Below are 14,896 nucleotides of genomic sequence, written 5' to 3'. Positions count from 1 at the left end.
TTTGACGACGGCCACGAGCAAAGCTCATTTAGAGCTCGAAGCACCAGCCTCAATGAGAGGCCTAAGAGGTACGCGTGCATCCACACCAACCCAAACACACTGTCTCTGTCAGTCAGTCAGTCAGTCAGTCAGTCAGTCAGTCAGTCACAGAGGCTACAGAACTGGTCTACAACAGGACTGTAAAGGTAACATGGGACTCGGCATGACTGGTTCTGTGAATTGACCATTGCTATGATGTCCATTAGGTTGCCATGGTGATCATTATTTCAATGTATTATTATTATATTATTTTTTTCTTCTATTTTCATTTGGATGGTTTTTATTTAGTTTCCTGTTGCCAAGAGTTTTGTTGTTGTTGCTGTTGTTTGAATCCACTCATCCACACTCAAATACATGGAACAGAGAAATAAGTTTCACTTTATCCTGCTGATTTCAGATAAGAAAGTTCTAATATCCCCACACGTCTGACTCTGTCCCCGGCCCACACACATACACACCTAATCTGTAACACGCAGAGATAAAAGGGAGTTTGACACTGCAGGGTAACTCTCTCATCTATAAATGGTGTCAGAGTTTGAATGTCACCATCGTATATCAATCCCTCTAAAAATCCAGATAGACGATCACTATGAAAGCATCCTAATTAACTCCAGTGTCTAACCATGTCTCAAACACCATCTAAAAAAAAAGGAAAACGTGTAGACGAGGACACTTTGATGGCTGTGGATTCAAAAGCAATGTCATGCGGGACTTGGAAGGAGTCGTGCTTTTTAAAATCATGTTATTTTCGGATGAAAAGTGTTGACTGCGATGTGTCTGAGATGGAAGTCAACCGTCTGAACCGGCACATCTCTTCTATAGTCCACTCCTTTCCCGGCCCTCTCCCGTTTTTGTATTTGTAGATTCAGTGTTGATGTAATGCACGTCCTTGACCCCATCTCTTCTTGCTTTTCATTTGTTGCCCAAAAGAGATGTGTAGATCAGGGGTCTTCAACAGGGGGTCCGGGACCCCTTGGGGGTCCCCAGAGTTACTACAGGGGGTCCTCCCAATCTTTGTGTGATAGAAACTTCTTTTCTCTTTTTTATATCAACCACTTGAACCCTATAGCGTCCATAATATATTCAGAGAACTTTAGCCAAAGATCTACAAGCTCACAATGCTGCGAGGCGTTGTGAGCTTGTATATCGGCTATTTTCAGCAAAGAGGTTTGGTGTAGAGGGGAAAAAGAGCAGACTAAGTACAGAGTGAAAGGTCAAGTTTATTAAGTATCGATGGTTCAAGTGGTTAAATACCTGAAAAATACAAATGAACATGAATCCAAAATACACTAATGATTGTGCTGTCAAACGATGAAACTATATCATATGGAATCTATGAAGAGGTTGTGGGGGGTCCCTGCTTCATCTCTCTCTCAGTTAAGGGGTCCTTGGCCTGAAAACGTTGAAGACCCCTGAAGTAGATAAATCGACTCTTCCCTCCCCCCCTTGTCCTCTCCCGCTCCCTCGATCTCCTATTTGGTTCAACTCACTTCCTGGGTTGCTTTCAGCAGCGTGTGGTGACGCCCACGCTCCCATTTAGTCAACGCACCATAACTCCTCCATGCTAACTCCATAGTTAACGCCGTAACTCTGGGTGACATCGCAGTTTGTATTGATCCTCCATGCCATTGTCCGTTTAACCCATTTAGGCCTAGAATTATTGAATGCTTTAACCAGTGAAAAATAGCAGATATACAAGCTCACAGCGCGGCACCGAGTGCCGCGCTGCGAGCTTGTAGATCTGCTATTTTTGAAAAATCGTGAAAATTAGAATTTTGACCCGATTCTATAAGTGTCTTTTGAATCCTTCTAAGGTTTTTTGAAAAACCTATGTTTCTATGTCAGCAATCTGGCTTAGCCATCGTCAAAGAAAAGGTCCTTTTCACTTAACTGGAGCTCAGTTAGTCTGTTCTTGAGAGACTACTATGTCAGTGGTTCACAAACCTTTCATGTGAAGGACCCCCAAAATGATATTTATTTGGTCACGGACCCCCATCTCAAAATGTTTAGTTCCAGGGACCCCCCCTAGTAGTAAAATTTGAGTTACAAACGTTCGCTTTGAAAATACATATATTCAAAAGATTTGCACACATTTTCATGACTTTTTCAAAAATAGCAGATCTACAAGCTCGCAGCGCGGCACTCGGTGCCGCGCTGTGAGCTTGTATATCTGCTATTTTTCAATAGTTAAAGCAGTCAATAATCCTAGGCCTAATTAATAAGCCCATACTGTGTACCTGCTCTGAGCGGTATGCCTTCCTTGGTGTTGCTCATGAGCCTTACTGCTGTCTTGGAACTCTGCATGCCTGATCTCACACAGTTCATGTGATAATGATTTTATTATGATCTCACACAGTTCATGTGATAATGATTTTATTATGATCTCACACAGTTCATGTGATAATGATTTTATTATGATCTCACACAGTTCATGTGATAATGATTTTATTATTATTGACTAGAGGCTGTCATAAATGTATGAGTTTTTAAATCTATCCTCGTATAACATTAGGATTAACCCAATATGACCTGGAACGCATCGGTGTCCCGTTAGACTTGAACAACTTTAACCATTGGTTTATGCTTCAGCTATCAAAAAATGGCAGATATACAAGCTTGCAGTGCAGCAAAAGCTTTGAATACATATATATTTTTAAAGCGAACATTTGTAACTCAAATATTTGCTTCTGGGGGATCCCCGATACATAATGTATAGAGATGGGGGTCGGCGGCCAATTACATACCAGTAAGACGCCTAAGGGTGAAAAGCAACCTCGCCCTAAATGGCGAGGTCGCGCCATCTGTCTTGGCCATATATGGATTTGGTTAGTGTGGTTCTCTTAACAGGGTATCATCTGGGATACAATCCCTTTTATGCCCATATATAGAGATCACTCACAGAATCCCTTTTATGCCCCTGTTAGATATGGGCTTAAAGTTATAATATGTAACTTTTTTTATAAAACATATCTTAAAATTGTCCTAACTATTAAATCGCTAAAGTTTTAGAACCCCCACTCCGTTAATTTCAGCCCCAAAATATATATGTTTTCTACATAGCTGTGACAGGGGCTGTATTTCCCGGCAAAATGATGTCATCTCCCACATGATACACTACCGGCCAATCACAGCGCGGATCATACACCACCGGCCAATCACAGCGAGTCTTGCCGTCTCTAAAGGAAGTCGCTTCCCTCCCCATCGGTGAAGGAATCTTGCTTGCTACTCCCTCAATCCTGGTCTAAAAATGACGGGAGACGGCTCTACGGATGCGTATCGGCGAGGCGGAGGTGCTCGCGGCTCGCGGAGGCGACTCCGGCCGAAAAAAGCAATACCGCTACTGACCACTAGTTGAGCAGCTTCCACAGTACAGCTTTAATATTGATGACATCAGGGATCTCCATATATGGGCATAAAAGGGATTCTGGTTCCCATGACATCACAACATAAATCTCTTTTATGCCCATACATGGAGATCCCTGTCCGAACCAGCCACACCACTGTGATGTCACCTGTTTATGCCCATATATGGTGATCCCTGCTCTGCAATAATTCCAGGGGTCCTTGACATAAAAAGGTTTGAGAACCACTAATATAGATAACGTGCGTTTTTCAAAAATAGCAGATCTACAAGCTCGCAGCGCGGCACTCTGTGCAAGCTGTGAGCTTGTAGATCTGCAGTTTTTTAATAGCTGAAGCATAAAATAATGGTGCGTTCCAGGTCTTAATGGGTGCAGGTTAGGGTAAGATGGGGTAGGCAGCGACTATCTCTTCATGAACTGAATCTCCCCACAGTCACATGCTGCGCTCCGGCCCGCTGTTTTAACCCAGTGTTTCCTTTTCAGTTCAGGATGTGTGGCTCCTCTTCATGTGTTTTTTAACCTTCATTCATTCAGGCCCTTTTGCTGAGTCCATCCTTACTACTGCCTGACTTCACTTCTAGCTACTGCTCCCTGCAGCCTGAAGCATAGTTTTTGTTTTCGTCGTTTGGCAGTGTCGCGTACCGGAAATGAAAACACGTTTTAAAGCAAACTTTTAGATATTTTATTTTCGGTGAGCGACACTGCCGTGCAGCGAGGTATAAATGAGGTTTTAGCCTCACTAAGTAGCTGCTCTTTAGGAGGATGCTCTTTCAGTGCCATCCTGAATGGTTTTTCTGTGTATATTTCTTTGTGAAATGTAGCCGCTGTTTTACCCTCTTCTGTGGCTTTGTCTGTTTTTTTCATGTTTAGTTGACCTCTCCTTATATCCCTCTTCCTGTGTATTCTGAATCATAATGTTCGCTGCTGTTAATTTTCACCTATATATATTTTTTCTTCCTTTCAACTCCTCATTTGAACCCGGCCCCCCCTTACCCCCCTCCTGTCATTTGGCGCTGCGTTCTGGGCGTGGTTTTTGGGGGTGGGGGTCGGTGGTCGCGTCACCCCGGATGCCTCTTCTTCCACTACTGGGCCTTCCCTTCGTCTGTGACCATTCCCCCCCTTGGAAATCACACACAAAATCAACACACGCCACCAAAACCCCATACATACCTACGATGACCTAACCCACAATCCCCGCCTTAACTGTCCCATGCCACCATACCCCCCCCCCCCCCCCCCCCCCCCACCACCACCACTCTACCACCACGCCACCCCAGTCTGCGAGCGGCCAAAGTGGCGAAGGCGGCAGCGGCGGTAGCCAATAGCAGCAGCTCTCCTGTTAAAGAGCTGAGGGACCTGTCCGCCCTGGATGCGTTCCGTTCCCGCAGCATCAGTGTCTCGGAGCACGCGGTCCGCAGGTTAGAGAAGAGCGTAACCTGGGTAACCTCTCTTTGAATTAAACAACAGCTAATAATGAAATAATGAAAACGGCAACCCTCAAACACCTGTTGCTCCGTGGGATTGGTGGATGGGTTGAGCCACGCAAGGGGCCTTTCTGTAATGACGGCCGTTGAGGTGGGTGGGCTGCAGGGTGCATGCTTGGAGGAGGGTTGGTATGTTCATGTTTGGTTTGTTTTTTTGGGCCGTTTTCCACGTTTGCATTTGTTTTTAGGTGTTTGTCTGTTTTTTTTTCCTTTCCGTTTTTTGCATGATGTGCAAACAGACACGTCTCAAATCCATATGTTTGTTCTGTTTGGTTTGGCTTTAACAACAGATTTGCCATTTTGTTATTTATTTCATTTTGTCCTTTTTCGCTGGGTGTGGTGCTGTTTTTGATTGGCCTAACAACACGAGTGACTGGACTGGTGCAAAGCATGTGTTTGGAGGGTGGGGGGGGAGGGGAGGGGCTTTACTGACGTCCTCCACAACAAATCATTGGTCTCTCCTCTATCTGTGGTGGGACGTACTTACTGCTTCCCGTCGACCAATGATAAGGACTCAACACTCAACACAACAGCTTCGCTTGCTTGCCTGGAGATTTTTATTTAATTTTATTATTTCCACGTCTTGCTTTGTTTTGTTGCACTCACAGACTGTCATACAGTGTGTATGTACTCATACAGTGTGTATATGTACTATATCGTCACTGTCGGGCAGAAACCTTGTATCGCCAAGTTTCAAGTTTGTATGTTTTTTCGCCAAGTAAAGCCCTGCTTCATCATACAAGGCTGTCGCACAAAACTAGAGGCGAAGCGTTGTGTGCTTGTAGATCAGCTGTTTTCACTAGTTTCGTTCATTTTTTAAATGATAAATACAAACGAACATTCTTGGACATACAAGGTTTCCACCCGACAACGACGACATGTACTGCTATGACCATGGCAATCTACTAGTGTGGGGATTTAGAAATCAGTTGTGTTTGCGTTGGAAGTGGTTGGATAAACGATACAAAAAACTGTCACCACACACGCACACATATCCACACCTACCTACGTGCCTTTCCATTTACCTCTGCCTGGCTGCACTATTGAGGCAAGTAACTAGTGGGCACTGGTTGTGACATTGCAGTTCTCTCTAGTGTTGCAATGCCAATCTCTATCTTGTTGTCATACTACTACTGTCCAGCAGCGGGCAGCAGAAGTTCATGGATTGAACAAAGCTCACAGTTAAAAGCTCACAGTTAAACCTACAAGGCCTCTTAAGGAAAGAGACTATTCTTTCAAGATACTCTAATTAGAGGGCGATGAAACACTATCACTCAATAACTGCAATGATCCATTTAACTTGCTCTTATAATTGCTCGACCTTGATACTTGATGAAACCTTTAGCTCTGTCTCTCTGTTGATTAAGACAGGGGTTGCCAACCTGTGGGTCGGGACCCCCAAGGGGGTCCCCAAATTATTTTGGGGCGTCCCCAGATGATTAACTTAACGTGCAACATTGTTTTCTCGCTCAACAGTAAATAAACCAACATAAAGTTTAAGAGTATAGAGGGTATCTGCACAAGTGACAATTGAAGGACTTTTCAATACCTCTAAAATGACAAATTAAACATTGGCCAAATTGTCAAATGTTAGAAGAAGAAATTGTGAAAATAAATCTACATGACCATGTAGATCTGCTATTTTCACAATAGAACCGTGTCATACAAAATGTAATGCCTCAACTCTTAGTGCTCGTCAGGGTGGGGGGGGGGGTTCTATTGTGAAAATAGCGAGGCGTTGTGAGCATGTAGATCTGCTATTTTCACAATTTCTTCCTCTAATATTTGCCAATTTGGCCAATGTTTAATTTGTCATTTTAGAGGTATTAAAAAGTCCTTAAATTGTCACTTTAGAAATGTGCAGATACCCTCTCTACACTTAAACTGTATGTTGGTCTGCTTACTGTTGAGTGAGAAAAGAATGTTAACATAACGCTAAACATCTGGGGACCCCCCCCCCCCCAAAATAATTTGGGGACCCCTCTGGGGGTCCCGACATGTCTCTCTCTTGGGTGATCAATGGGGATGGTGTCTGCCAGTGCCACACAGTGATTCATCTTTGTACTCAGTAGATGGTTGTAATTTTCATCTTCTGTGAATATGGTTCATAGGACACACAAGCTGGGGCTTGGTCTGAGTGAGAGTTTGCACCCTGATGCGTTAAAAGCATGGAGTTCACATTGAGTACTAGCTGTATTTGGCTTTCCATGACAGGCTACATGGACTAACATGGTTGCTTAGGTGAATATAAGATTCATAATATGAACAAAACACATTTTGATTCTAAATTTGAATTGTCCGCCTACAAATATCAAGGTTTTCTCTTTTTTTCCTTCTTTTCCCCCAAACTCTGGCAAATTGATTTAAATAAATGTTGTAGTCATGTGATGATCACATCAGTCAGATTCCATTACAATTGGCTATGACTGGCTTCCAAAGTTCGCAGGAGTGACAAAATGACACAAATCATGAACGCACAATAATTAGTTATTAGTTATTTTTGGTGAAGAAAGATGAGAATAAAGATTAGAGATGACGACATGTAACACATGTCCTTGAGTCAAGATTCAAACCGTTGAATACACAGAACACATTTTGAGTCTTGCTATGCAAGATGATTTGCTCCTTGCAGCCTGCCAGCCAGTGTGACCTTTTCTACTTCTCCTACAGTGAGAAAAGTCGTGTGGCTCTCTCGGGTCTGTATTGAGACTGACTTTTCTATTAGGAAAGGCAAAGGCATCCTGATTTCCAATTAGACCATAATGGATATTTTGGGCACAGATAGCTCCTGCAACGTCAATCCTGATGTGCAAATGTCTGAATCAGGGGAGATGTTAGTATGCCGTTTGTGCTACTTACTTCATACCACCTACCCTGCCTTGCTTTCAGACCACATTCTCTCTCTCCATCTAATCCGTGAGGGTCTGAAATCCCCCTGCACCTTGTTTTATATTCGTAATGCACCATGGAAGACCTCAGCCTTCACACAAACACACATCTAGAAATAACAAATCCAAGCATATCAGGGGAAGACGCCACTTATACCAAGCTCCAGCATTTGTTTTGACGTGAGAAAATCACAATCCCCCAGATTGTGTGACCTGTGTGCTTGTGTGTGTGTGCATGCATGTGCATGCGCACAATGCGTGTGTATTGCTCATTATACACAGTTAAATCCTCCTTAATTGAACTCTGAGCGTGTACATTTCACAGTGTCAATTTCCACATTAACAGTTGAGTGTGCTTACCTTAGATGTAGAACCGCTTGCATGGCTTTGCGTGTGTATATATTGGAACTGGCATGTATATATATAAACTTACTGGGAGGTTGAATGCCTTGCTATAGTCCATGGGCCATACGAGATGTCGGTATCCGAAAGGTGGCAAAGATTACCATGCATTTTTTTAAAGCTCTATATCTGTAGATTATATTTTGGTATGATAACCCTTTCTGAGACCCAGCTAAATTGGTGTTATCAGCCCACTAGAGTTGGTGTCCCATTAACTTAATATACAAAAAAGCAAAACATTAATCTGCTTTAAGTAGCATAGGGGTCAAACTAGGGGTTTTTCATGATTCTGAATCCATTGCAAGCATCTGTTTTGCACGAAAAACATTCCTTGGGCTAAAAACCTCCCCACAAGACTATTGTTTAGTGATGAAAAGTGATGAGTCATCACTTTTCACACTTTTGTGGGGGTCGTTGTAGCCCAAGGATTGTTTTTCGTGCAAAACAGATGCTTGCAATGGATTCAGAATCATGAAAAACCCCTCGTATGCTACTTAAAGCAGATTTGTAATCTTTTTCCCCTGTATATTAAGTTAATGGGACAACAACTCTAGTGGGCTGATAACACCAATTTAGCTGTGTCTCAGAAAGGGTTATCATACCAAAATATAATCTACAGATGGAGAACTTTTCAAAAATGCATGGTAACCTCTGCCACCTTTGGGATACCGACATCTCGTATGGCCCATGGACTACTAGGCCACCTCTCTCCCTGCTTGTATCTCTTACACCGTGTCTCTGTGGCAAACCTCTGCAGGATGCACACCTCCACAACCACCTGTAGTCTGGGTTCTGCCGACGAGAACGCTGTGACTCAGGCGGACGAGGGACTGAAGACGGTCCACCTGGAGCTCACCGAGACCTGTCTGGACATGATGGCCCGATATGTCTTCTCCAACTTCTCAGCCCTGCCTAAGAGGTGCAGTTTACAGTTAACCCATTTAGGCCTAGAATTATTGAATTGTCTAGGACGAGTGGATTTTTGTCCTGGGGTTTTAAACTAGCGACAGGAACCATAAAGTACTTATGACAATGTTTATTAAGGTAAGAAAATCAAATGTAAAATTTCGGGGGAAAAGAATGGAATCCTATGGAGAACATGTTGCTTCTGGTACCAGAACAGCTCAACTAGTGGCCAATCATAGGGACTTTCAGTTCTGTGTTGCTTCATTTTAAATCCTGACGCCTGCCCCCCTGGGTAAAGCGCTCTTTCCCTGTCTCCCTCCAGAAATGGCCGGGTCTTGTTCAGTGTTGGGAAGAACGGCGTTACTTGTAACGGCGTTACGTAACAAAACTTCTTTTCTCGGTAACTAATATCGTAACTCGTTACCTTTCCCATTCAATAACGCTGTTCTAGTTACTGTGGTGTAAAGTGGCTAGTGTCATAAACTGCCTGTCTGTGGTAACTCTCATAGTCAAGTGAAAGACGTGCCTGGCCTCGCACACTAACATGATGCGCTGTAGAGGAGCAATGATTGGTTGACCTGGGTTAAAGCTTCAGGCTAAGCCAATCAGAGACGGCCTTGGGCGGGTCTTAAAAAATACACACAAACTGACACTGAGCCAAGCGCACACACATTGTCACACGGTGAAGAGAGACGGGGAGGTTAGTACTTGTGTCTCCAAATGCTGGCGAGAGCTCGGGACAACAGCAGCTTTGCAACTTGGAAACATTATTTTAACTTTTTGGAGATAAATGGCGCTAAAATCTACTCCACCAAAATCGCCACAGCATGTCACCCAGAGTGAACCAAACAGATTGATTGCCAAGCCACGTAATGCAAGTACTAGCTAGATATGAAACATGCTTGATCAATGATGCTTTCCATCGCAACCTTTGTGTCTGTTGCCTTCAGAGAACTAGTCAGTGTTGCACAGCACTACGATAAGTGCACAACTTGGTTTGAAAAAGGCTACAATGAATATATGCCTGTAAACATTTCTAAACATATCTTTAGCTTTATTGTTCCACTATATTTCTATGCATAATTGCTACAATGACAGGGAGTTGTCTTTCCTCTTTATAAGGTCATTAATTGAGAAAAAAAAAAAAAAAAGTAAAGTAAAATAAGGTAACTAGTAACTAGTTACTTTTATAATTTAGTAACTAGTAACGTAACTAGTTACTTTTTCAGAGCAGTAACTAGTAAAGTAATACGTTACTTGCCCAACACTGGTCTTGTTGACGCTTGGGAAGAAATGAAAATTCTGGGGGTACAGAAAGCGTTTGTGATGATCATCATGACCTTTTGAACTTTGGCTGTCCCTTCCCCAGGTCTCCAATTGCAGAGTTTCTGCTGGCGGGGGGCCGCAGTATGACCTGGCTGGTGGGCAACAAGCTGGTGACCATCACCACCAGTGGAGGGGTTCGAACTCAGGCCCTGCTGGGCCTGGACGTGGCTGAGCGTCTGGGAGGAGGAGGGGAGATGACCAGGTAGATGACCAGGGCTGGCACCATTATCACATTTTACTTGATGATTAATTGTCACTCAAATAATTGCGATTAACGATTTAATGGTGTTTTTGTCGTTGACAATTACATTTCTGTTTGGCTTTTAGGCTTTGAAGTTGCAAAATTACTGACATATTTGACAACTTTATACTTAAAAAAAGAACATTGATAGTGGAACGCGTCGTGAGCTTGTAGATCGGCTATTTCCACTATTTTTTACTTTAAAAAATATATATATGAAACATTTTTCAACATGGAAACGATTATGACGATTATGAAAAATAATCACCATTATGTAAAATAATTGCGATTAGACAATTATGTAATAATTGTGACAGCCCTACAGGTAGAAACCATACACTTTCCAGAGAACACCAGTGGATCAAAATAATAGATGTGCATGATCAATAAGTAGACACTGACACACCTCACTTATTAATCCCAACTGGACTCCAACTGGTCGGTTGATTTCTTTCCCTCCATGTAACACACACAAGCACGCACACACACACACACACACACACACACACACACACACACACACACACACACACACACACACACACATACACACACACACACACACACACACACACACACACACACACACACGTGTCACACACACACACACACACACACACACACCACCTTCACCCCACCTCTTAATTCCAACTGGACTCCGACTGGTACATTTATTTGTTATTTCTTGTTTAACATACGTGTGCACACGCTTGCACACAAACTTCAGCATATCAATAGGGACGGTAGGTTATTATTTTTCTCCCCCATATTGTCTATGTCATCTCTCCTTGCCTGGCTCTTCAGATCAGATCCATCTCTACACACTCGTCATACCAAAGAAGCTCCGGCCAAACTGGAGTCCCAGTCCAGTCAGCAGCTCAACAGAGCCACTCGCATAAGAGTCCGCTCCATGTCAGGTAATAGTTCTGCTCCTTGTCAGGTAATAGTTCTGCTCCATGTCAGGTATTAGTTCCGCTCCATGGCCCTCAGGTATCCCTACAACTAATTGACAGCGATTATTTTTTTTTCAAAAAACCTTTTTTTTTTTCAAAAAACTTTTTTTTTTTTCAAAAAACTTTTTTTTTCTCAAAAATCTTTTTTTTCTCAAAAAAATATTTTTTCTCAAAAAAAATATTTTTTCTCAAAAAAAATTTTTTTCTCAAAAAAATTACAAATCCATTTGATTGCTGGTATACCGTGAGGGCCCCCAGAGGGGGCCCGAGCTCTAGATTTGAGGGCCCCCAAAGGGGGCCCGAAATTCTAGTATTGTTAAATGAAAGGCAGTGGTGTAAAGCAGTGTTTCTCAAACTTTCAAATATCAAGGTCTCCCCTTAAAGCCCTTTGCACACAGGACAGTTGTGTTTTTTTCGTTTGCTGCATGAATAAAACGTATTGGATTTGGTGTGCAATGCTGTGCGGAATCGGCGCTGCGGATCCCAAAAGGAGTCATAAAAGGAGTGATAGACGCGCAAATCGAACTGGGTTCGATCGAGAAAAAAATGCACGGCCGCAGCCACTCGTCGCACGGCTAATTTGGATCCGGTGTGCATGAGGTCGTAGAGAATCATTGTTTTCTTTTAAAAAAATGAAATTGTCCGTTTTATCCGTGCGGATAAACGCGCCTGTGTGCAAAGGGCTTAACTCTGACAGTGTACAAATGTACACTGCCAGAGTTACAAGCTTATATGGGTAAATTTAGACCCCCCTAAAGGAACCCACAAAGTCCCTGGAATCCACTTTGAGAACTGTTTCAGCACTATATATCGGGCATTTGAAAATAGCAGATCTACAAGCTCACAATGCGTTGCAAGCTTATAGATTGGCTATTTTCAAAATATTTTTTTTTTTTACATTTTGATACCACGTTTTACTTGTAACAGAGTATTTCTACATTGCAGTAATGATACTTTTATGTAAGTAAAGAATTGGAGTCCTTTTTCCACCACTGCTTAAAGGACTATGAAGTGATGATTACTAATGTGCATCCATGTCCCATCCATCCCAGGTGGCCATGCTCTGCGTGCCGGTCCTGCCCAGAGTCTGAGTCCGCTGGTGTCCCCCTCAGAAGGGGAGCTGGGCGCCCCGCTGTCCCCCACATCCGGAGCCACCCTGGACGGCCTGGGACCCCCGTCCTCCTCTCCCACCCCCACTGCTCCCCCGCCCCTCAAAGACAACCCCAGGCTGGCGGAGTTCGTCCCCATGCTCACGCAGGGCTGGGCCGAGATCTTCATCCGTAGACCGTCTGGTGTGTGAATTAACAATTGACACACACGCACGCACTCACGCACGCACCCACGCACGCACGCATGCACTCACGCACACACACACACACACACACACACACACAAACACCTCCTACTACCTGGAGCAGTCTAGACACACATGCACAAACAAACAAAGTGTTTGCTGTCAGTATGTTGTATACTTTGGTGTTCTGCCAAGTAGCTATGATCTGATCAGTGTCGCGTGATTCTGAAACGCACTGAGAATCGTGGATAACCACGCCCCCCCGGAGAGAGCGGAAGTAATCCAAACCGCACCCCCGACCGTCTTGTATGTATCGCTGTCCGTATCCACCTCCTGTTGCTGTCAAATAGTGTGTCTTTTGAATCCCTCTAAGATCTTTTGAAAAAAACCTATGTTTCTATGTCAGCAATCTGGCCAGCCATCGTCAAAGAAAAGGTCCTTTTCACTTAAATGGAGCTCAGTCAGTCTGTTCTTGAGAGACTACTATGTCAGTGGTTCTCAAACGTTTTCATGTGAAGGAACCCCCAAAATGATATGTATTTGGCCACGGACCCGCATCTCAAAATATCTAGCTCCAGGGACCACCCAGAAGCAACATTTTAGTTACACAAACGTTCGCTTTGAAAATACACACATTCAAAGATTTGCACACATTTTCACGACCTTTTTTCAAAAATAGCAGATCTACAAGCTCGCAGCGCGGCACTCGGTGCCGCGCTGTGAGCTTGTATATCTGCTATTTTTCAACAGTTAAAGCAGTCAATAATTCTAGGCCTAACGTGTGTGTGTGTGGACAGGTAACACCAGCTGGCTGATGTGTCTGGAGAACCCGCCCAGCCCCTTCTCCTCAGAGCTGGGCAACATGCCGCTGCAGGAGCTGTCCACCGTGCTGATGGCCATGGAGGGCGTCAAGGAGCCCCCCGGCCAGACGGCCAGCGCCCCGGCCAGCACCGCCGCCCCACCACCTCCGCTCCTCACCCAGGTCTCTGAACCCCCGGTGCAGGTACACAACACCACTGGGGGAGGGAAACCCAACCTCATTCAGCGCTCCAACACTGGTGAGTAGAGTCGGTGGTGGGTGGGGGGTGTTTGAGAGCGAGAATGCAAAGGTGGTGTTTGCGTGTCTTGGTTTTCACTAGGGCTGTCAAGATTATGACATTTTACATGACGATTAATTGTCACTCAAATAATTGCGATTAACGATATAATTGTATTCTTGTCGTTGATAATGACATTTCTGTTTGGCTTATAGGCTTTGAAGATGCACAACCTAAATATACAAAGAAATGAAGGACATATTTGACAACTTTACACTTTAAAAAGAACATTGATAGTGGAAACAGATCGCGACGCGTTGTGAGCTTGTAGGTCTCCTGTTTCAACTATTTTTTAAATGTTTGAACATATATAAATATCTTTCAACATGTAGACGATTATGGCGATTATCACAAAATAATTGCGATTATGTCAAATAATTGCGATTAGACGATTATGTAATAATTGTGACAGCCCTAGTTTTCACCTGTTGCCTGTGTGTGCTGCTGTTGCTTGTGATTCAAATGAATCCAGGTGAGGTATGTGCCCAGTGCTACAATGTAAGTATTGTAGAAGTGATTATTGCAGCATGGTAGAGCTGACTGGCTGGTATTTGTTTTGCTGCACCATGATAAATGCAACAGAGCTGGGATGAATACGAAAACGACTGGAAATGCTGGGCTGGGGCAGTCTAATGTTGTGCATGAATCCACATAGCACCCACACACACAGATACGCTTTCATAACCTTCCCTGTTCGCCTCATTGCCTGTCCTTGTTCAGGATTCCTGGTCAGAGCCAGCTGCTGTGCAGGTCCACGGACCTGCTGGGCCAAAGTCCCAGTGTAAATTGCTATGGCAGGGTTCCCCAATTAGTTTTCCCCAAGGGCCGAATTATGTCTAGGGTACCAAGCCGAGGGCCACAACATTGCAGGGGGCGACAGTGGCGTTCCCGCTACTCCAGCGAC

The 14,896-nt window shown here is 43.8% G+C and overlaps 1 protein-coding gene across 4 annotated transcripts in view; it reads left to right on the top strand.

Annotated features, from left to right (window-relative positions):
* The window catches only part of tsc2 (TSC complex subunit 2), a 54,728-nt gene that overhangs the window by 26,256 nt on the left and 13,576 nt on the right, over nt 1-14,896 (top strand). For 2 of the 4 annotated variants that reach the window (XM_080722124.1, XM_080722123.1), the window contains 7 exons: nt 1-68; nt 4,679-4,819; nt 8,933-9,094; nt 10,451-10,609; nt 11,453-11,565; nt 12,654-12,893; nt 13,693-13,953. The exon at nt 1-68 is cut by the window's left edge and continues 27 nt beyond it. In XM_080722124.1, coding sequence (XP_080578250.1) covers nt 1-68; nt 4,679-4,819; nt 8,933-9,094; nt 10,451-10,609; nt 11,453-11,565; nt 12,654-12,893; nt 13,693-13,953 — 1,144 coding nt within the window. The remainder of the gene's footprint in view (nt 69-4,678; nt 4,820-8,932; nt 9,095-10,450; nt 10,610-11,452; nt 11,566-12,653; nt 12,894-13,692; nt 13,954-14,896) is intronic. The other 2 variants (XM_080722126.1, XM_080722125.1) reach the window with 1 other exon arrangement.

Source organism: Nannobrachium achirus, assembly GCF_963921795.1.
Source record: "Nannobrachium achirus genome assembly, chromosome: 3".
Lineage (NCBI taxonomy): Eukaryota > Metazoa > Chordata > Actinopteri > Myctophiformes > Myctophidae > Nannobrachium > Nannobrachium achirus.
The sequence above is the reverse complement of the archived record's forward strand: the minus strand, read 5'-3'. Positions and strand labels throughout refer to the sequence as shown.